Raw genomic sequence first — 21,898 nt, 5'->3', positions numbered from 1 at the left:
AGACACCACCACCCTGAATTTTCCAGGCATTTAGGGCCTTTCAACTCAGCAAAGCTCCCCCCGTCCACCTCCGATTTCCTTTCTGGTCTCTTTGCTATTTGACCCCAGGTACCAGAGACACTGCTCTGTACTCTTCCCAGCCCACCTGAGCCCTCCCCTGCCCTCCCTCGCCCTCCCCCTGCCCAGGGCTGCTCCTTCTGCCTGGGAGTACCCCCACGCCAATGCCTCACCTGCAGAGCCCCTGCTCCAGGGCACCTGCCGAGAAGTCTCCCTGTCACTTCCTGTGCCTGTTCCCTGAGTACCTGCGTGTGCTTTTGTTAGAGCGCTTGCCCCAGACAGGAGGGACTACTCATCTCTCATCTTCTCCCCCAGCCAGTCTCTCACTCTCAGCAAGTGCTTACCAAATGTCTGTCAAACACGGGAATTCCAAGATAAACGTCTGATTGCTCTACCCTGTCTCTGCCAAACATGCAGACCACGGGAGTGGGGGGGGGCACATGCAAAACGACTGGACACAGAGCTGCAGAGCCCACGGAACAGACTGGACCCCACAACTCCTCCCTCCTCCTTCCAGCTGCTAATCCGCCTCGAAATCCAGAGCAGGCGGCAGGTTTCTCTGAGAGCCCACGTGCAGTCAGCTCCATGGCGTGGCGGAGCGGGGCACCCGGAGGCCGGGGCTGGCTGAGCAGAGCAGGGCAGAGCACGAGCCGCTGTGGGCCCCAGACCCCAGAGCAACCTGCTCACCTCCTTCCTGGGAGTTCATGACGTTCAGGGCGAACAGCATGGCGTTGGAGAAGGTGGTCGCCTCTTCCTTACTTGCGAAGTTTAAGCCATAGACCTGGCGGGCATCTCGCCACTGGTGGAAGGTTGGCGTTGCCTGATTGTACTTCAGCCCTTTCACGATTGAATAATTGATCACAACCTGGAGGGGAAAAGAGAGAAACACGCGTAAATAAGTAGAAGGGAGAAGGCAAGTGAGCTGGCAAGGGGCATGATGAGGCCAGGACGCTGTGTGCCCTGGAGGACAGAACTGGGGGCTGGGGTCTGAGGGAGGGAGGGGAAGGCTTGGTCAGGGAAGTTTCCAGACCCTGATCAACGGCACAGCGAGGGGAGGGTGTGAAAAACCCAGAGCCTCGGCTAACAGATCATGCTGCGTAGCCGCTGGTGAGAAAGCCTGAGCCGGGAGTCAGGTTCCCTGGTGTGGTCCTGGCCCTGCCTCGTAGCCATGTGACTCAAGGAGGTCACTGCCCTCCGTGGGGCTCTGCTTCTCCAGTTATGATACAGGGGCGAGAGGCTCCGCTCAACCAACCTCACGCTGTAAAGAACCCCCTAATTCATATTCATGCCCCTATTTCATATCCATGTCCCCTAATTCATATCCATGTACCCAATTCATATTCATGAACCTACTCCATATCCATGCACCCTAATTCATATTCATAACTCCCTAATCCACAGTCATGCTTCCCACAGCCCTGTGCATGGTGGCTGACACTTAGGATTCATTAATAAATGTTAAAAGGGTAACTTGGACAAGTTAGTGTGTCACACAAATATATAGCATTATTGGGGCTGGCGCTGTGGTGCAGCAGGTTAATGCCCTGGCCTGAAGCACTGGCATCCCATATGGGTGCCAGTTCGAGTCCTGGGTGTTCCACTTCCCATCCAGCTCTCTGCTATGGCCTGGGAAAACAGTAGAGGATAGCCCAAGTCCTTGGGCCCCTGCTCCCGCATGGGAGACCCAGAAGAAGCTCCTGGCTCCTGGCTTTGGATTGGCGCAGCTCCGGCTGTTGTGGCCAAATAGGGAGTGAACCAACAGATGGAAGACCTCTCTCTTTCTGCCTCTCCTCTCTCTGTGTAACTCTGACTTTCAAATAAATAATTAAATCTTAAAAAAAAACAACCCCAAAACAAATATACAGCATTATTGGCCTGGCAGGGAAAGTCACAGAGAAGACAAGGCCGGGCCAGGCTGTGGGTGCGGGACTCACAGGGCAGAGCTGTGGGTGCAGGGCTCTGAAGCCATCCGGGATTCGACACCAGGTAGGTCTGGCCACTAGGCGTTTATAAGAGATGTCTTCCATGTTGCCTTTTTTTTTTTTTCCAAGAAAGGATTTATTTACTTGAAAGGCAGAGTGAAAGAGAGACAGAGAAAGAGAGAGAGATCTTCCGTTGTTGGTTCACTCCCCAAAAGTCCGACAGCCAGGCGCCAGTATGGAATGCAGCATCTCAAGCAGCAGCCTAACCCACTGTACCACAACTTCAGCCCCTGAAGAGAATTCTGAGCGCTGCAGGCCCTCCTTGTAAGTGGTGCCCCAGGGAGGCAGTGGAGGCCTGGGGAAGACGCTGAGGGCTGGAGCCTCATCCTGCTTCCCTAACCTAGCTCTGGGCCTTGTGTTCCAACCACAGACTCAGTAGTTGTCAGCTTTCCTGCCTGCAAAGTGGATAAAGAACATGATGTGGCAATGGCTAAGCATCTCACAGCAGCGTTCAGTGAGACGTGAGGGTAGCTAATCCAGCTTCGAGCTTCCAGCAGCAGTTGTCAGGAGGCATTACTGGTGGCCTAGGGCCCTATCAGCGGAAGCACACAGTGGCGCGGACGAGGCCGGGCAGACAGCTGGCAGGGTGTGGCAGGAAAAGGTCTTTCTCAGTCTCGTCTGCCCCGAGGCTCCTGGGCTCCGAGGCTGGGGATAACTGTACAGCACGCCCTTCAGCAGAGTGGGTTCAGGAAAGAGATACGGACAGAGACGTGGCCAGCCGGGCACGGAGATGGGCACCCGGACTCACTGCTCCTTTCGTGCTCCACACGCTGTGTGCTGGATAAAGGCAGGCAGGGGGACGGCCCCCGTCTGGCTGGGCGAGAGGGAGCCAGCCATCGTCTCACAGCCTTATGGCGACACACCGACAGATGGGCACTGCAGCCCACGTCCGCACCCAGGCTCCTGGGCGTTCTCTGTTTTGCTCTTGCTACTAGGAATACAGACTCACAGGTGTGCACAGCTAAATGCAAAGACCTGAGCTGGGGAGGGTTAGGCTTAGTCCCAGGTCGTCAGAGACAGAGCTGGAGGTTTTGTGGAGTTTGTACACGCTAAGCACTAGCCAAGTGACAGTGGCTAAAGCAGCCCTTGAGACTGGAGACGCTGTAATGGTGGCACATGCCCCTCCTGGCGTCACCAGCTCTGGGTCACTTTCAGTGGACACGACCAGTGGAGCAAGCCAGAGGGAAAAGCTTTAAGCGGAAGGCCAGAGACCACCTTCTATCAGGAGTGGCTGAGAGCAACCACAGTAAGACAAAAGACTCTGGTGTATCTCGACAGCTGTCTCCGGGAATTTGAGGGGATGTCCTGGAATGTAGACGTTGGCTACGTCCTCAGAGGAGGATGGGGTGGGGAACGTGAGAATGTCCCTGGAACACAGCGAAGAGCTGGCCCGCAGAGTTGCTGGAGGAGATGCAAAGGAACCCGGGGCTCCTGTATCTCACTGCTCTCTGTATGGCCGGGACCCTGCCCAGGGAGACCCAGGGAGTTAGTGGGGCCAGCGACTGGGTGCTGCTTTTCCTTGCCAGTGAGATGAGTGGCATCCTTTCTCCCACACCCCAGCCAGCCTTAGCTCTAACCTCTGGAGCTTCACGGGCCAGTTCTGATGGCAGGAAGCTTTAGGATGTTAGACGGGGAGAGGCATGGTGCCTCTCCCAGGGCACACCCACTCCGGTCTCTGGCGGCCTGCCCCAGCTGTGCCCTCTGCCCCCAGAACAGTATCGGCACCTAACGGTCTGAGACTGCTCTGCGGACGACTGCGGTATTAGGGACAGGGGACAAGCAGTGTTGGAGTCAGAGTTCTGGATTACAGTTCCGACTTCATTATTCCCAGTTCAATAACCTTGGACAGGTTACTCATATCAATTGCCTCATACACAAAATGAAGACAAACAGGAAATAACACTGTGCTGACACCTTGTGGAGATGTTTAGAGTTTAATTTTTGTATTATTTATTTATTTATTTTTGACAGGCAGAGTTAGTGAGAGAGAGAGAGAGACAGAGAGAAAGCTCTTCCTTCCGTTAGTTCACCCCCTAAAATGGACGCCACGGCCGGCGCACTGCACCGATCCGAAACCAGGAGCCAGCCCCCCCCCCCGTCCCCCCGTCTCCCATGCGGGTGCAGGGCCCAAGCACTTGGGCCATCCTCCATTGCCTTCCCGGGCCATAGCAGAGACCTGGACTGGAAGAGGAGCAACTGGGACAGAATCTGGCGTCCTAGACTTTTTTTTTTTTAATTTCTATTTCTATGAGAGGTTAGAGAGACAGACAGTGCTTCTGATGGAGCAAAGACAAAAAGCCTTAGATGCATATAGACTTCTCGCCTACATACAGCAAGCAGGCCCCTATTTCGCTGCCCGGCTAACACAGCCCCACCCCGCCTGGACTGCTGGACACACCACTACCTGAGGGGTCCAGCCATCAGCCTGAGCTCTCCCCCCAGCTCACACTGTGGTCTGCAGGACCTTTAGAACGAGCCCCGCTTTAGCTCAGGCCCCGGCTCCTTCCTGCCACCTTGCACTGTATAAACCGCTAGTCTGTAGGGGAAGGTGCTCTCTGCCATGCGCTCGCTGGCAACTCTCGGCCGTGCGTTCACCTGGGCGTGAGCCCCTCCAGGCTTTATTCTTCTGAACACCCCTGGTCTGGCTTCGGCTTCATACTCTGTCTCTTCTTTCCTGACAGCTTTATCCACTGGTTCACTCCCCAAATGCCTGCAGTGGTTGGGGCTGGGCAAGGCTGACGCCATGGGCCAGGAACTCAGTCCAGGTCTTCTGCATGGTGGCAGAAACTCGCCGGTCTGAGCCTTCCCTGCGCCTCCCGGATGAGCATTAGCAGGACGCTGGCGTCAGGTTTTGAGCCCAGGCACCCCGATGGAGGACACGGGCTGCTTCACCAGTGTGGTACCGGCTAGGCCAAACCCCACCCCACATCACGCCTTCTGAAATGCATCCACGCTGCTGGGTGTGCCTTCAGTTTGCTCTTTATTGCTGAAAGTTACTCCCTTTCTGGAAATCATTGTAAGAGCCTTTGTGTCTGTCTCCTGTCCACTGGGAAGATGTATTTTACAGGATCGATTCCTCCAAGTACAACGGCCTGCTAGACGTGGACACTGAAAAAAATCAGCTTCTGAAAAGGGAGACTCCAAGTCTGTGCACTCTGGATAGTCTGTGCCGACGACACAGAGCCGACATGTCGCTTGACCGTCTGCCAGAGGTGCCCAGTGTTCATCAGCCGCCAGAGAGACCCCAGCACTCACCTAGGGGTCCCCTTGCTTTGTTTACTCTGCTCACGAGTCAGAGGACCCCACTGGACACTTTCAGGGCTGAGTCCACCTGTGGGCATGGCAGCTTCATTCAACACGCGTCACCCCACACGGCCCGCAGGAGACGCGATTCTTACTTCTGTTGCTGCCAGGCACTTCTGCCTGATCCTGAGCGGCACAGAAACGGACCCCTGTGCTACGTACTGTAGTCCTGTTTGAGCTCACTCAGCACAGTGTTTATGAGATTCATCCGTGATACTGCATGCATCGGCATTTGAGTTTGATTGCTAGGGAGCATTCCACTAAAAAACTTGTTTGAGTGGCAGACAGACAGATAAAGCTCTTATCTGGGGGTTCACTCCCCAAACGCCTGCCGCAGCCTCTGGCTGGGGCCGAAGTTGGAAGCTGGGAACCCATCCACTTCTCCCACATGAGTGGCAGGAATCCAACGACTTCAGCCATCGTCTGCTGCTTCCCCGGATCAGTCAAAGCAGCGAGCTGGAGTCAGAAGTCAGAGCCAGGCTTTGAACCAGGCACTCTGATGTGGGACACCAGCATTCTAACTAATGTCTTAACCAGCAGGCCGAGTGCCTGTCCTGAGCACTTGGTTCTTCAGCCACAAATAACGTCCCCATTTTCCTTGCTAGTGGGCATTTGGGTAGTTTTTACCCCTTTGGTTATTCTGAATAAAACACAATGAATATTTTTGTACATGAGTCTTAGTGGACGTAAATACTCATTCCTCTTGGGTCCATACCCAGGAGTGGGTTTTACAGTACGTATGTCAGATTTAGTTTTAGGAGGTTCTATCAAATGGCTTCCCAAGAGGAGGCGTCACTTCACACTCCCATCAGAAGCTACAAGAGCTCAAGCAGCTCCAGGCCATGGGGCTGCCCACACCTTAGCTTCAGGGGGCCTGGGGTGCATGGTGCTGCCTGGCTGTGTCCGCATGTGCGGCTCCCCAGGCAGTGATGCAGGGAGGCACCAGGTGTGCCGTGATGCAGGGAGGCAGGTGTGCAGTGATGCAGGGAGCCACCAGGTGTGCAGTGATGCAGGGAGCCACCAGGTGTGCCATGATGCAGGGAGCCACCAGGTGTGCCGTGATGCAGGGAGCCAAGTGTGCCGTGATACAGGGAGCCAAGTGTGCTGTGATGCAGGGAGCCAGGTGTGCGGTGAGCTGAGTCCCGGGTGTGCCGTGAGCTGAGTGCCGGGTGTGCAGTGAGCTGAGTGCCGGGTGTGCGGTGAGCTGAGTGTCAGGTGTGCAGTGAGCTGAGTGCCGGGTGTGCAGTGAGCTGAGTGCCGGGTGTGCAGTGAGCTGAGTGCCAGGTGTGCCGTGAGCTGAGTGCCGGGTGTGCGGTGATGCTGAGTGTCCGGCACACACTGGCTAGTTTTCCTCTTTTGTGAATACCCATTCAAGTCTTTCTTTTGCTGACCATTTGAAAAAGAAGTTCTGTCCTTTTCTTACTCATTTGTAGGAATTCCGCACATACTCTTCACGTGAGCTCCTTGCTCTGCCAGTACGTACATCTTGAGAATACCTGCTTTCAGTCTGCAGCTTGCCTTCGTGGCCTCTTTCAATGAAGAAACTTTTTGATTTTTTAATAAACATTTATTTCTTTATTTAAAAATCAGTTATAGAGAGAGGGACAGACAAATCTTCCATCTGCTGGTTTACTCCCCAGGTGATAGCAATGGCCAGGGCTGAGCTAGGCCGAAGCCAGCAGCCAGGAACTTCATCCAGGTCTCCCAATGTGGTCAGCAGGGGCCCAAACACTTGGGCCATCTACCACAGCTTTCCCCAGGCCATTAGCATGGAGCAGGATTAGAAGTGGAGCAGCCAGGACTTGAACCAGCACCCATATAGGATGCAGGGGTTGAAGGCAGCAGCTTTTACCTTCTACGCCACAACGCTGGCCTCCAAAACTTTTTGATTTTAAAGAAGCCTAACCAGGGCCAGGGTTGTGGCGTAGTGGGTAAAGCCACTCCCTGTAGTGCTGGTACCCCATATGGGTGCCGATTTGAGTCCTGGCTGCTCCACTTCCGATCCAGGTCTCTGCCATGGCCTGGGGAAGCAGTAGAAGATGGCCCAAGTCCTTGGGCCCCTGCACCTGCATGGGAGACCCAGAAGAAGCTCCTGGCTCCTGGATTCAGATTGGCACAGCTCTGGCCATTGTGGTTACCTGGGGAGTGAACCAGCAGATGGAAGACCTCTCTCTCTCTCTCTCTCTCTGCCTCTCCTCTCTCTGTGTAGCTCTGACTTTCAAATAAATAAATAAATAAATCTTTTAAAAAGAAACAGTATAGACAAGGGCTACAAACAATAATCAAATCTCAAAATGTCACCTTAAAAAGAAGTCTAACTTAGGCCGGCGCCGCGGCTCACTAGGCTAATCCTCCGCCTTGCGGCGCCGGCACACCGGGTTCTAGTCCCGGTTGGGGCGCCGGATTCTGTCCCGGTTGCCCTTCTTCCAGGCCAGCCCTCTGCTGTGGCCCGGGAGTGCAGTGGAGGATGGCCCAGGTGCTTGGGCCCTGCACCCCATGGGAGACCAGGAAAAGCACCTGGCTCCTGGCTCCTGCCATCGGATCAGCGCGGTGCGCCGGCCGCAGCGCGCCGGCCGCGGCGGCCATTGGAGGGTGAACCAACGGCAAAGGAAGACCTTTCTCTCTGTCTCTCTCTCTCACTGTCCACTCTGCCTGTCAAAAAAAAAAAAAAAAAAAAAAAAAAAAAAGAAGTCTAACTTAAAAACCATTTCTTCACAAGTAATACTTTCCTGTGTCCTGTTCAACAAAATCATTGTCTTTCCCAGTGTCACTGATTATTTCCCTTAGGAGCTTCACCGGTTCACTTTAAATGTTGAGGTTGGAGATCCATCGTGAACAACGTGGGGTTCAGCATGAGCTGGCAGTAAGGCTTTGTTCACGATGGTGTCTGGTCATCCCAGCATCATTTGATGAAAGACCCCCTTACCCCCAGGCACACCATGGTGCTGTTGTCCCAAGTCTAGTGACCACACATGGGCAGGTCCATCTAGACCTCCTTCTCAGCTCCTCCCTGATTGGTGGCTGTGGCTTTGCAGAAAGTTTTGAAATCTGACAGTGCAGATACACCAATTTCAAAAAAACTTTTTCAGATTGCTTTGCATATTTTAGATCCTTTACATTTCTGTATAAGTTTTATAAGCACCTGGTCAATTTTAACAAAATGTCTTCTGAGATTTAAATTGGGATTACTTTGATTCTCTGACTCAATTCACATTTGGAAATTCACAGAACAGAATCACACTGCTGGCACATGTTACAGTAACTTTCAGAGAGGCAACAGTGAAATCCTTGTCTTACTCCTGAATTTGGGGAAAGGCAAAATGTTAAGTATGATGTTAGCTATGGTTTCTGTTTTGTTGTTATTTGTAGATATCTTTTATCCCAGCTTCCTCATTGTTTTTATCCTGAAGGGAACTGGATTTAAAAAAAAAAAGATTTATTTATTTATTTGAAAGGCAGAGTTAGAGAGAGGCAGGGAGAGAGAGAGAGAGAGATCCTCCATCCACTGGTTTACTCCCCTAAATGGCTGTAATGCCTGGAGCTGGGCTAATACGAACTCAGGAACCAGGAGCTTCTTCTGGGTCTCCCACGTGGGTGTCAGGGGCCCAAGGACTTGGACCATCTTCTGCTGCTTTCCCCAGGTGCATTAGCAGGGAGCTCTACTGGAAGTAGAGTGGCTGGGGATATGGAACAGCCAGATGGGATGCCAGCACTGAGGGGGTGTCTATACTTGCTTTGCCACAGCACCGGCCCCAAGTACTGAGTTTCATCAAATGCCTTTTTCTGTATCTCTAAGATACTCATGTGGTACTTTGCTTTTATTCTGTTATATTGGTCTTGCATTCCTGGAATTCAGGATGTTATTTTAAATATATTAGATTTAAGTTACTAATTTTATGTTTATTTATTGTATCATTGCTCATTAGAAATTTTCTTCTCCTGCAATGTTCTTTTGCAGTTTTTATGTCATGGTTATGTTGTCTTAATAAGACAACATAGGAAGTGGTCCTTCTCTGAAAGACTTCATGTACAATTGGAAGTGTTTCTTCCTTAAATGTTAGGGAGGATTCACCAGTGAAGCCGTCTGGGTCTGCCGCTTTGTTTGTAAAAACCTTGGGTTTGTAATGATAAATTTCTTTAATAGGTTTAGGACTATTTGTATTTTCTATTTTTTCTTGTGTCAGTTTTGGTAAATTGGTTTTTTAAAAGAGGGATGAGGGTGAGAGGTATCTTTCACCTGCTGGTTCATTCCCTAAATGGCTGCAGTAGCTAGGGTTGGGTCAGCCTAAAGCCAGGGGCCAGGAAGTGCATCTGGTCTCCACCATGGGAGGCAGGGCTCTAAAACCGCAAGCCATTATCTGCTACCTTAGCTGGAAGCTGCATCAGGAGTGGAGTAGCTGGGACTCAAACTGGCATTCTGATATGGGATGTTGGCATTGCAATTCATGGCTCAACCCACTGCCCCACAAAGCCAGCCCTGGTAAATTGCTTTTCAAGGAATATGCACATCTCATCCAAGCTGTCAAATTTATCGGCACAAGATTGTTTGCAATATTATCTTAGTATGTTTTTAGCATTTACAGGATCTATGACAATGTCCTCTTTTTTCACTTCTGATATCGTCAAACTGTGTCCCTCTGCCCCCAGATCATTCTTACAAGATGTTTAAATTAATTTCTTTTACCCCAGTCTTCTGCTTGCCTTTTCCTACCACATACTTGTTTCCTACCTCACTCATCTTGGTGTGCGCAGGGAAGCAGCAAGGAAGAGCAGAGGTCTCCAGCCCCTCCCTGCAGCCCCTCTGCACTCTTTCCATTCAGTGGAAAACTGTAGCTTCCCTGGTTTTGCCGCTCAGAGCCGGTGCTGCCAAAAATAACCAACACGGCGGCTGAATGCATCCCCACGGTGACCTTTAGCTCATCATAAGGTTGTTATAATAAAATCACCATGGCTGCCACTCCCATTCCCATCATGCACCTGACACCATGACACTTCTAGGTTTCCCAAAAAAGGTCAAGGAAATGGGTGGTGCTCAAACCCTGAGCCAAACCCCACCCAAGACACCACTGCGGGCTGCAGCTCATGTAAACGGGTGGACCTGAACCTCGCCAGGCACAGCTCTCTCGTGAACACGTCAGCACTCCTGCACGAGTGTGTTCTGCTTTGCATGCAGATCAATCTTGCTTCTCTCCTGACCTTGACCTACATTTTGTTCTCAAATTCTTTCTTGCGGTGGAGACAACAGCCTAGACCCAGCCATCCCTGAGTAGCTTTTGCTTTGAATCTATTTTCTTCCTTCTACTTTAGTGGGTTTAATTTGCTTTTTATTTTTCTAGCTTCTTAAGGTAGATGCACAGATCACTGATTTTCATTCTTTTTTCCTGAAATATGCAGTCATAGTTATAATTTTACTTATCAGTGTTGTTTTATCTGCATTGTATAAGTTTTGCTATGTTGTATTTTCAGTATTTTTTAGTTCTCAATGTTTTCTAATTTACATTATGACCCTTATTTGTCCCATTGTTCCCTAGTAATGTACTACCCAATTTCCAAACATTTGGAGATTTTTTTCATTATTCTACTGGGAAGGGAGGGGAGGGGAGGGAAGGGAAGCTTTCACTTCCCAAATGAACACAACAGCCAGGACTGGTCCACATGGAAACCAGGAGCCTGCAGCTCCAACCGGATCTCCCACATGGGTGACAGGGGCCCAAGTACTTGGGCCATTTTTTGCTGCTCTCCTAAGTGCATTAGCAGGGAACTGAATTGGAAGTGGAGCAGCCAGCCAGGACTCAAATCGGAGCTCCTATTTGGGATGCTGGCACTGCAGTGTCAGGTCCCTCTGCTGGATTTTAATCCATTCTCGTCCTAGGCTTGTTTTACGGCTCAGCATGTGGTCTACCTTAGTAAATACTTCATGGCACTCGAGAAGACCATATACCGTGAAGTGGTTGGCTGTAGTTTCTGCAAAAACGAACCAGGTCAAGTTGATTAATAATCGTATTCAGATTTTTCCATCTTTCCTCAAGTCTGTTTGCATGTTCAGTCTGTCACCTAGAGGTATGATTAGCATCTCTATGCTTCTGGATTGGTCTATTTCTGTCTTTAGATTTGCCCATCTTTAAATATTTTGAATTTATGTTATTAGATGCATACAATTTAGGGTTACTATGACTTGCTTTTCAGTGGACTGCTTTATCACTAGAAACGTCAGAGTTCATCTTTAGCGATACCTGTTGCCACACGGTCTACTTTAACTGGGATAAATACATTGTACCAGTGTCTGGATGGTGTTTGCTTGGTTTCTCTCTTTCTAATCTTTAATTTTTAGCCTTTCCCCCATCAGCTGTATTTAGAAATGTTAACTCTGCAAGCTTTGGCAGGACTGATGCATACTCTGGCTGAAGGATAAACTTGTTTTAACACGTGGCACTTTCTGTATGTGAGTCCATATTACAGCATTTGTCAACGTCTTATTCCAGGGAGTGCAGAAGTGGGAGTGCCTCTCCTGTCCTTTCAACGGCAGGTCTCGCGACTCCAAATATCCTCAAACATGTTTCTGAGGCCTCTGAGTAAAACAGTTGAGTCCTTTACAAAAAAGCAGTGGAGAACGGTTTTCCTTTTTTTTTTTTTTAACAGGCAGAGTTAGACAGAGAGAGAGACAGACAGACAGACAGACAGAGACAAAGGTCTTCCTTTTCTGTTGGTTCACCCCCCAAATGGCTGCTACAGCCAGCGTGCTGCGTCGATCCAAAGCCAGGAGCCAGGTGCTTCCTCCTGGTCTCCCATGCAGGTGCAGGCGCCCGAGTACTTGGGCCATCCTCCACTGCCCTCTCGGGCCACAGCAGAGCTGGACTGGAAGAGGAGCAACCAGGACAGAATCCAGCACCCCAACCGGGACTAGAACCTGGGGTGCCAGTGCCACAGGCGGAGGATTAGCCAAGTGAGCCGCGGCACCAGCCAAGAACGGTCTTCCTTAAAACTGCGGGTGAGCCCCCTTCTCGCTCTCTCCCCCAAGCAGGTATCCCTCCTTACTCCCTTCATTGTTCCACAGATCACACTGCAATCAGAGCTCTCGCCAGCTCGCAGGCCTCACAGGCTCCAGTCAGTGGCACTGGGTCTGGTCCAGCGCTCCGGTGCAGTGTGAACAGTGAGACGGCTGCAGGACTGCAATGTCTGCTTTAGGACCTGCTGCCCGCCTCCTCTGTTAACTGACTCCATGTCTACTACTTCGCTCTACTTCTATTAATCCCTCTAATCTATTCACTCTACACGCAGTTTTGGTGGCCACAGCTCATTCTCAACCAATCCAAGAGGATTCTCAGTCCTCTTGAAGGGATTAGGTTAGGCTGGAGATGAGGCTAGACTTTGGCTGACAGCACTATACGCTGCCAGTCCTGTTTCCCACAAGTGGTCATCTGGTTTTACATCTACCTATTTAGCAAAAATGAGAATAACATTCTTGTACTGTTTATCTTCATGGGGTTACTGGGAGAATGAAATCACAGACATGAGAAGTGTGCCACAGACCACACAGAGTGGCAAACATGGGAGGGTGAACCCATGCAATCACCAGGCCAGGTATCTGTCTCTCTTGAAAGGTTGCGCTACTTTCTTTCTTTATTTGAAATAGAGGTGCAGAGAAACAGAAAAACACACGACACAGAGCTCTTCCATTCTCTGGTCCATTTCTCAAATGCCCACAGCAGCCAGAGTTGGGCCAGGCCAAAGCCAGGCACTTGGAGCTCGACCCATGTCTCCTACATGGGTGACAGACACGCTAGTACTTCAGGCATCACCTGCTGCCTCCCAGGGTATGCGTAGCAGGAAGCTGGCTCAGAAGCAGAGCCAGGACTCGAACCCCGGGACTTGGGGTTCCCAAACAGTGCTTTAATGGTTGCGCCAGTGCCCACCTGTTGACCAACTCAAGATGGGAGTCCGCAGGCTGGAAATAGACCTGTGAAAGCCCATCTTTTTTCCTGGAGTCCTGAAAGGCCCAGGTTTCCTGCCCGGTGCCTGTGCCTTCTGAGAGCCGCGAGGCACCTGGCGAGAGGGGACCCGGCTCTCAAACCTAGAACTCCAGCAGGAAGGCCGCGTTGGCAACTTCTCTTTTTTGAGGAGGGCACTCAGAGGCTCTCAGCACTTGAGGGACCACGAGGGCTGCTGCCAGTTCCTCCCTCCACGGGGAAAGGCCTCTTCCTCACTGCGCGGTTTCCCTGGTGGGAGGCACAGCGGGGTGGCGGCTCTGAGAACAGGTGCCTCCGTGCTCAGGGAACCCAGCTCTCCAGGCTGATGCGCTCCCCAGCGCCCCCTGCTGCCTTCCTGGTTTCCCCAGAGGCACTGATGCTTGGGAACGCCTGCTCCAATTCAGAAGCGGCTGAGACGTGAACCTTCCATGGAGGACTCTTGACCAGGCAGGGGTGTTCTGGGACCTGGTGAGCTGCTTTGGGCTGTCAGCGTAACTGAAGCCAGGTGTTGCATACCCTGCACTGCGTGCGCAGCGTGTCTCTGGGGACAGATCTAGCGCAGTGCATCGGGTGACGGGGAAGCAGCTCCTAGACGACCTCCAGGAGAATCTTCCCAGCACTGGGGCTCATCAACAGGGAAAGGGCTGCCTGTCGGTAACCCTGAGTTTGAAGTTAGACACCCTGAGAGTCGGGGTCCTGAAGTGGGGAGATCTCTTTCGGCCTCAAGGATCTGAAACTCGGTACGGTTGTTTTGGCCTAAGCAGAAACTCATTCAGGTAGGCATCACTGAAAACCAAGCCCAAGCGCTGTTCTCGTTTCTCACTGCTAGCAAGCGGATTCTTGCAGGGACAGCAGCTAACCTGCTTCTGAACTTTGCCAAAACCCGGCCAGCGAAGGCTGCCTGGGGACGCAGCTGAGGCGAGCTTCTCATAAAGGCCGAAACCACAGCTCTCCTAACGTCACGGCCAAAAACGCCCTTGTCAGTCTGCGAGAAGAGAGCTGGAGGGAGAGCCCTGACGCGGTGAGCAAGGCGCTGCAGCTAAGCCAGACCGCCGTGCGCCCGCCCCGGTCTGAGGCTGTCACGTCCGTCACGGAGCCAGTCGTGTGTGGCTATTCACCACGCAGGTGGATTCAGCTGCCTCCCGGTGTCTGCACAGCTGGTCACCAAGCACACTCACGAAAGATGCCATCTTTTTTGTCCAGGAGGGGACGCTCTTTCTAAATGAAGACTTGGGGGCTGTGAGCCCAGACCGCTAGCAGCCACCTTGCGTGGATGGACAAGTGTAGCTAAGGCTAACTCATCTGTGCAACATGTTTCCCCTAGCTCTGCCACCTCTGATATTTGATTCTTTTTTTTTTTTTTTTTTTTTTTTGACAGGCAGAGTGGACAGTGAGAGAGAGAGACAGAGAGAAAGGTCTTCCTTTTGTCATTGGTTCACCCTCCAATGGCCACTACGGCCAGCGCTGCGGCCGGCACACCGCACTGATCCGACGGCAGGAGCCAGGTGCTTCTCCTGGTCTCCCATGGGGTGCAGGGCCCAAGCACCTGGGCCATCCTCCACTGCACTCCCTGGCCACAGCAGAGAGCTGGCCTGGAAGAGGGGCAACCAGGACAGAATCTGACGCCCCGACCGGGACTAGAACCCGGTGTGCTGGCGCCACAAGGCGGAGGATTAGCCTAGTGAGCCGCGGCGCCTGCTGATATTTGATTCTAATCTGACAATAACCCAATGAAGTAGGCAGGGTATAGGTCTCTGTTTCCAGACGACACAGATAATACCGAAGCTCAGAAAAAAACGGTTGGCTTAAGGTCTCAGACCTGGGAGAACGAGGGCTTGGACTCAGAATGTGAACCCAGACCCCAGTTTGGAAAACCTTTTTCCCAACTCCCTCTCACCTTGTGTGTGCGGTGTGCACGGCTCGTGGTGTCCCTGGGCCTCGAGCACTCACCTGCTGATCCTGCAGCTTGACTCCCACGACGCGGAAGGTGTTGCTGGCAGTGTTGTGGTAGATGTTGATCCGGCTGAATCCCTGCTGGCCGGGCTTGAGGGGCACCCACTTCTTGCTGGTGTCATCGTAGACCATCACGGAAGCCCGGGCTTGGCAGATACTCTGTTCACTGCAGAGTGAGAGAAAACTCAGGCGTCAGCCTCTGCTACAGGGGAGGGGAGCTCGGCCGGGCCTCAAACAGAGGATGACCGCTACTTGACACCAAGAAGCCTTCTCACGGCCAGGCCTTCCCGCTGCCCACGGAAGGGCTGCCTGGGGAGTGGCGACACAAGGTTCTGTGGCCAAACTTTCAGTAGCTTGAGAAAGACACCACTCTGCTTTCAGGGGAGGGCACTCGGGTGAGAGAGGAGTTACGACGACAGGTTGCTGACTGCCCACGATGTTCTAGGCACTGAGTTACGATACTAAACAAGGCCATGCAGGACAGCATCTGAGCCCCACAACTTATGAGGTGGCTGTTTACGACCCGCATTACAGATGAGGAAAGAGCAGCCCAGAGGTGGGAAAAGATTTGTGCAAGTTCACTTAAGTAGTCAGTGACGAAATTTGGGTCTCCAACCAGTTCTGCCTGATTCTGGAGCACGGGACAGAGAGCGTACTGTTTGCGACATCCGACAAATTGTCCAACTGATGGTGTTGCGACAGCACGGCATGAGATAAGCCCCGGAGACGGTGAAGCGGCCAGCTGACCTGACGCACACAGCAGCACGGATCACAGTACACAGACGGCTGCACCTCACTCTGCTGCAGACACTGACTGACCCCACAGAGCACCTCACCTGCTGAGAATGCGACAGAAAACCAGGGACGATGCAGAGGCAGCCCTGGAGAGAGAAAACGTCATCGCTCAAGTTAATACAGCAAAACCCAGAGGAGTCTCTGAGCCGCCGGCTCTTCCTTTACACACAGGCCCAGCCCTCGGGGATGTAGTCGCCCTCGCCAGAGTGTTAGGGCTCCTGTGGGTGCGACACGCTGACACGGGCAGGTGCACTGACCAGGGGAGGACCGGCAGTTCCCAGAAAGGGAGGCCACACAGAGATGAGGAAGAGCTGGAAATGGGAACTTCAAGCCCAGCAACTTGGGAGCTGGGGTGACCACAGGGTCACGAGAAAGTCACAGCACTTTCTTTTTACCGATTTAAGAAGGCAGAGAAACAATGAAAGATTCAGGAAAGATTTCTCTTCTCAGCCTGTGGTCACCGGGCAGCAAACAGCCGTGGTTTGATAAGATCAGCTCTTGGGGCCCAGACACCGCAACTTGGCCACCACCGTCAGCTCTAAACTGCTCCAGGGGGTGCGGCATCCCCAGAGCCTCCCCTGCTGCTCAGGGACTGTGTGTGGCCCAGCGAGTATGTTTCCGCCGCTTTTTAAAAAAATTTATTTTATTTGAAAGGCAGAGTTATCAGAGAGAGGGACACACACACACACTCTGAGGGAGAGAGAGGCCTTCCATCTGCTGGTTCACTCCCCAGTCTCCATGACAGCTGGAGCTGGGCCAGGCTGAAACCAGGAGCCAGGAATTCCACCTGCGTCTCCCACGTGGGTGCAGGGGCTCAAGCACTTGGGCCGTCCTCCACTGCCTCCCAGGCGCCTCAGCAGGGAGCAGGATTGGAAACGGAACAGCTGTGGTCAAACTGGCACTCTGGTGTGGGATGCGTGTGTCGCAGGTGGCGGCTTGCGCTGTCGCACCATGATTTCCACCCTGATTATCCTGATCTCAGCAGAACTCTGTCTGTGCCACAGATGAGAGACCCTGAGAAAGTTCAGAGAAAATGCATACTATTAACAATATTACCAATTTTCTGAAGTCCCGTCATATTCAGCCTTTCCTTCATTTCTCTTTAAGACAACTTCCTGTGCCCACGCAGGGCATGGGCGCAGTGCTGGGCCTCACAGCTGCCGTGAACGCCTACGCAGCTGAGTCTCCATTTAGCCACTGCCTGCTCGGCTCCGGCTCGGAGCCCCGAGTCTGCCTGGTGTTTGCGGTCCAAGCCTCACCCCGAGAGGACTGTGGACGTGTCCGAGGCCAGGCGTGTCGTGAGGGGATGCTGAAAGCTTTGGTCTGCAGCTGTGCTGCTTCCTCCCCACCGTAATTCACCCCTTCCCCAGGAAGTTGATGAGACGGCGGTTACTGTCCCTGTGTGCGAGTCTGACCGGCACGGACGCAGGAGTGTGCACACGTTTAGTGCCACAGAGACGAGTGGACAGAGCCTGTGCCCATGGGACAACCAGACAAGAACTCCAAACCTTAGCCAGCCTGGAGGGGCAGGGCCAACAGCAGACGTGTTCCGAACAGAATGTCGCACGGGACCTCCCACCCCAGACCAAGCCAGGGAGGGGACGGCAGCCGAGCAGGGGTGAGAGGTGCACACTGAGCAGAGTGCGGGGAGCCGCGGCTCAAGGCAGGAGAGGGTGGAGGGCAGGAGGAGGCCACACGTATTTTAAGTGGTTTCAGAAATAGAGCACGAGGGCTGGGCTGGCCACCCAGCCGATGCTGAGACACAGAGACGATTTTTCTTATTGTAATTATAGCCACGACTCTCCCCCTTTTCTGCTGTTGTTTTTAACACTTAGGTTTGAACTAAACTCGTGGTTAACCAATGCTTCCCCCACGTGAACAGTACTTGCCAGGCTCTGCTTGTTTCACTGTCACTTACGAGCTCTGAAGGCAAGGTGCACATCGTGTCCCCAGCGGGTCTTCTGCAGGCCGCCTGTCCACACGGTCTGGGCGTCTGCCATGAAGGATTTGTCTTGCTGCCCTGGGCTTATTCCTGGGGAGGTTTTTTGACTAAATCAAGTCCCCATGGCTGTGCAGGATGGACAGTGCCTGTATGTCACGAACTTGATTTCCCCAAATTGATTCTCATTTGAGGACATTTAATAGACAGATATTTTATTTTTAAAAAAGTATTATTTGGGGCTAGCATTGTGGTGTGGCAGGTAAAGCCACCAACTGTGATGTCAGCGTCCCATATAAGTTTGTGTCCTGGCTGCTCCACTTCCGATCCAGCTCCCTGCTAATGGCCTGGGAAAAGCAGCAGAAGGTGGCCCAAGTGCTTGGATCCCTGTCATCCATGTGGGAGGCTTGGACAAAGCTCCTGGCTTCAGCCTGGCCTGGCCCTGAACATTGTGGCCATCTGGGGAGTGAACCAGCAGATGGAAGATATCCCTCTCGGCCGGTGCCGCGGCTCACTAGGCTAATCCTCCGCCTGCGGCGCCGGCACACCGGGTTCCAGTCCCAGTCGGGGCGCTGGAGTCTGTCCTGGTTGCTCCTCTTCCTGTCCAGCTCTCTGCTGTGGCCCGGGAGTGCAGTGGAGGATGGCCCAAGTGCTTGGGCCCTGCACCTGCATGGGAGACCAGGAGAAGCACCTGGTTCCTGGCTTCGGACCAGCCGCAGCGGTCATTGGGGGGTGAACCAACAGTAAAGGAAGACCTTTCTCTCTGTCTCTATCTCTCTCACTGTCCACTCTGCCTGTCAAAAAATTAAAAAAAATTAAAAAAGGCAAAAAAAAAAAAAAAAAGAGAGAGAGAGATATCCCTCTCTCCGTCATATCCCTGTCTCTCTGTAACTGCCTTTCAAATAAATCAATCTTTTAAAAAGTATTATTTACTGAGTAAATGCACTATTTTTAAAAAACAGACGCATACAGAAGAGGTGGGTTGCTCTCTCGTTCTGTTTAGCCTCTGGAACAGGGAGGCCCTGGGGTGCAGCAAGGCGAGAGCAGGAAGGAGGAGGCTTGGCTGTTGGCTTTGTACCGAGGAGCACTTCTGAAAATCTGCCGAACTCTAACTAAAGAGGAGGGAGCAAAATACTCCCCTACCTTCTGCTTATAACCCTGAAACCTGATCATGGGTTTTCCTGGGCTGCATGTGAGAAACTGTGGATGCAGCTGAAGACAAAACTGACAGCTCACTGCTCAGCTCACAGGGACCACTGCCTGAAGCCAGACCCAGTCTCTCTTTAACCCTGTTGTGTCCTGCCGGCTGTCGGGTCCTTGCTCCCCAACTTCTGTGCAGCAGAGAACGAGGTGTCTCCAACACACGCTCCCTCCCAGCCCCTCCCGCAGGGCCCTACAATGGTCGTCTGCTTTAGGTCCCTCTGCTGGATGACAAAAACCTCTAGGGTGAGGGCTGTTTCCTCCAGACAGCCCTGCCCCATGTGCTGACCAGTGCCTTCCTCCCTGTGGGCCTTTGGAGGTCTCGGACAACAGGGCAGACAGCTTGGTTGGCCCCAGGGAACTAAGGCTTCCCACACTCCGCCCAGCACACTTCCGTGAGGATGGGATGACTTTTGGCACATGGCCCAACCCATAGCCATGTGGTAAAGCCAGCCTGTGTTCCAGCACTGTGGCACAGCAGGTTAAGCCAGCTGCTCCACTTCCGGTGCAGCTCTCTGCTAGTGCTCCTGGGAAAGCAGAAGACGGCGGCCCAGGTGCTTGGGCCCCTGCGCCCAAATGGGAGACCTGGATGGAGCTCCCAGGCTCCTGGCTACAGCCTGGCCCAGATGGCTGTTGTGGCCATTTGGGGAGTGAACCAATGGAGGGAAGATTTCTCTCCCTCTTTCTCACTTCCTCTCCCTATGCATTACTCTGCCTTTCAAACAAATAAATTAAAAGCTTAAAAAAAAGTCAGACTGGATGGCAGGAGCATCCGCCTGATACTTGGACCAATTAAAAAGACTCTTCTGGTATCACTCAGCGCTCAGGAGGGAAGACGTGGCCGTTGCCCATGAAGCTGTCTGCATCCCACATCCGGGGGTCTGACCCCCACCTCTTCTCAAAGCTGAGGCCAAGCTCACTGCCTCCAAACAGGTCTCTGCTTGCTCCCATGCATTCAGCAGCCACTGAGAGTGAGGCTCTGGGGGTGAGCATGCATGTCTCTGCCCTGGAGGAGGTTACCATCCAGCAGGAAACAGAGACAGATGCTTGCAGAAGTGGGTGCGCGAGCATGCTAGAGGCGGGAGAACACCGGGTTCTGGGGGAGGAGGCCCCCTCCGCCGGCCAGAGCTGACAAAGACGTCAGCATTTCCTACAGTGATTCCAGACGCACGCAGGTGCCTGGCACCGGCTTGGTGCAGCCTGTGCACTCAGCAGGTGTGTGCCTCTGCTCCCAGACCTGTTTGAAGGTGCCAGGAGCCTCTGCTCACTGTCAAGAGAGCAGCTAGAGCTCATCTTCCGCCTTAGACAGGAGCTTCCTGAGGGCAGGCCAGTATCTGAACTCCCTACGTCCTCCGTAGTGCCAACCTGAGGTCAGGCTCAGCGGGCCCGGGCTCAGGAGCTGCTGGATGAAGGGATGAGTGTTTGCTGAACAGGCTGTGGGGGAGAGCTAGAGAGCAGCAACAGGGCCAGACTCCGAGGCGGTTTGTGAAGCCCTGACCTGTTTACTTTCAATACAAGCAATGAGTGTGCAAACTGAGAACCACCAGCCAGGAAGCTCCAGGCTGGGAGCAAACAGCCTGCACTGAGGAAGCAGGCGCTTAGGAAAGTTGGCTGGACACTCCGGAGCAGAGCTGAGCCCAAGACAAGAGTGGGCAAGCCAAACAGGAGTCTTCCCCTTTGCAGGCCCCAGTCTGTCTGAAGCGTCACCTGCTAATGCAGTGGACGCCTTGCAGGTTCAAGCCTGTACGACATCACAGGCGCTCAGAACCACACCAGGAGTACATTCTTGCATTTATCCCCTTTTGCATGAAGTCACGCAGGAAGTAACAGGCACCAGCGGCCAGGACCCTGTCTTCTGCCTCCTGCCACCTGCAGGTGTCTCCTCCTGCCTCCGTGTGCTGCCCCCTCTAGCTGCTTCCCCCATGGTCATGGACTTTCCTTCTCGTCCTACACTCCTTTTCTGAAACTTTCCCGGGGGCCCGCGTGGCAGCACGAGCTTGGCTCTTCTAGGGACAGCTCCTTTTTTGACTGCTGTCTTTCTCAAGGTGCAGAGGGGCACAGAGAAAGAGGGCTGAAGAGTATGGGTGGCTGGTACGAGCCAGAGACCAGGGGCATGCTGGAGAAAGGCAGGCCTGATGAGGCTAATTAAGCGTCACTCTCCGAGATGGCGTGGGCGAGTTGGGAGAGGTGGGCTGGGAGTCTGAGCTCTGCCTGGCCAGCTCGGGCCATCAGTGAGCCACGTGACCTCAGGGAAGTGGGTGGACAGCTCTGTCAGGGGAGGGAGATGATCTTGCCGAGCCATCTGTTAAATGTGCTGGATATCAAGTGAGACGAAGGACATAAGAAGGAGACTGGATTATTAAATACGATTCCCACCCAGCAGGCACCATTTGAACAAGGAAATGTTGGCTTAAAGAGACAGCAGGCTGGCCTCAGGCAGACTCAGTGTGAAGCTGCCCGCATGTCCACATGTGCAGCCAGCACTGCCTTATTCTTGCATCCTCCAAGGAGAAAAACCAGGTGGTAGGCTGCTCACCATAGCCTGGGAAGTACCTGGGACTTCAGCACGCCAGGTAGGGCTGGGCTGTGGCTGGGCTGTGGCTGGGCTGGGGCTGTCTTTGTGGAGTGTCGCCGCCCACAGGGAATGTCACTGAGGTCCAGGCAGTCCTGAGCCTCACTGTGGGGAACCTCTGTGCTGGGTC

At 53.1% G+C, this 21,898-nt stretch overlaps 1 protein-coding gene across 7 annotated transcripts in view; it reads right to left on the bottom strand.

Moving 5' to 3' along the window:
* The window catches only part of EVL (Enah/Vasp-like), a 139,893-nt gene that overhangs the window by 39,325 nt on the left and 78,670 nt on the right, over positions 1-21,898 (bottom strand). For 4 of the 7 annotated variants that reach the window (XM_070065396.1, XM_051830861.2, XM_051830857.2 and 1 more), the window contains exons 2-4: positions 16,099-16,143; positions 15,260-15,428; positions 745-922 (exon numbers count right to left, since the gene is read on the bottom strand). In XM_070065396.1, the coding sequence (XP_069921497.1) occupies positions 745-922; positions 15,260-15,428; positions 16,099-16,143 (392 nt within the window). The remainder of the gene's footprint in view (positions 1-744; positions 923-15,259; positions 15,429-16,098; positions 16,144-21,898) is intronic. The other 3 variants (XM_070065397.1, XM_051830858.2, XM_051830859.2) reach the window with 1 other exon arrangement.

Source organism: Oryctolagus cuniculus, chromosome 20 (assembly GCF_964237555.1).
Source record: "Oryctolagus cuniculus chromosome 20, mOryCun1.1, whole genome shotgun sequence".
NCBI classification, from domain to species: domain Eukaryota; kingdom Metazoa; phylum Chordata; class Mammalia; order Lagomorpha; family Leporidae; genus Oryctolagus; species Oryctolagus cuniculus.
This window is presented reverse-complemented; position numbering and strand designations above follow the sequence as displayed.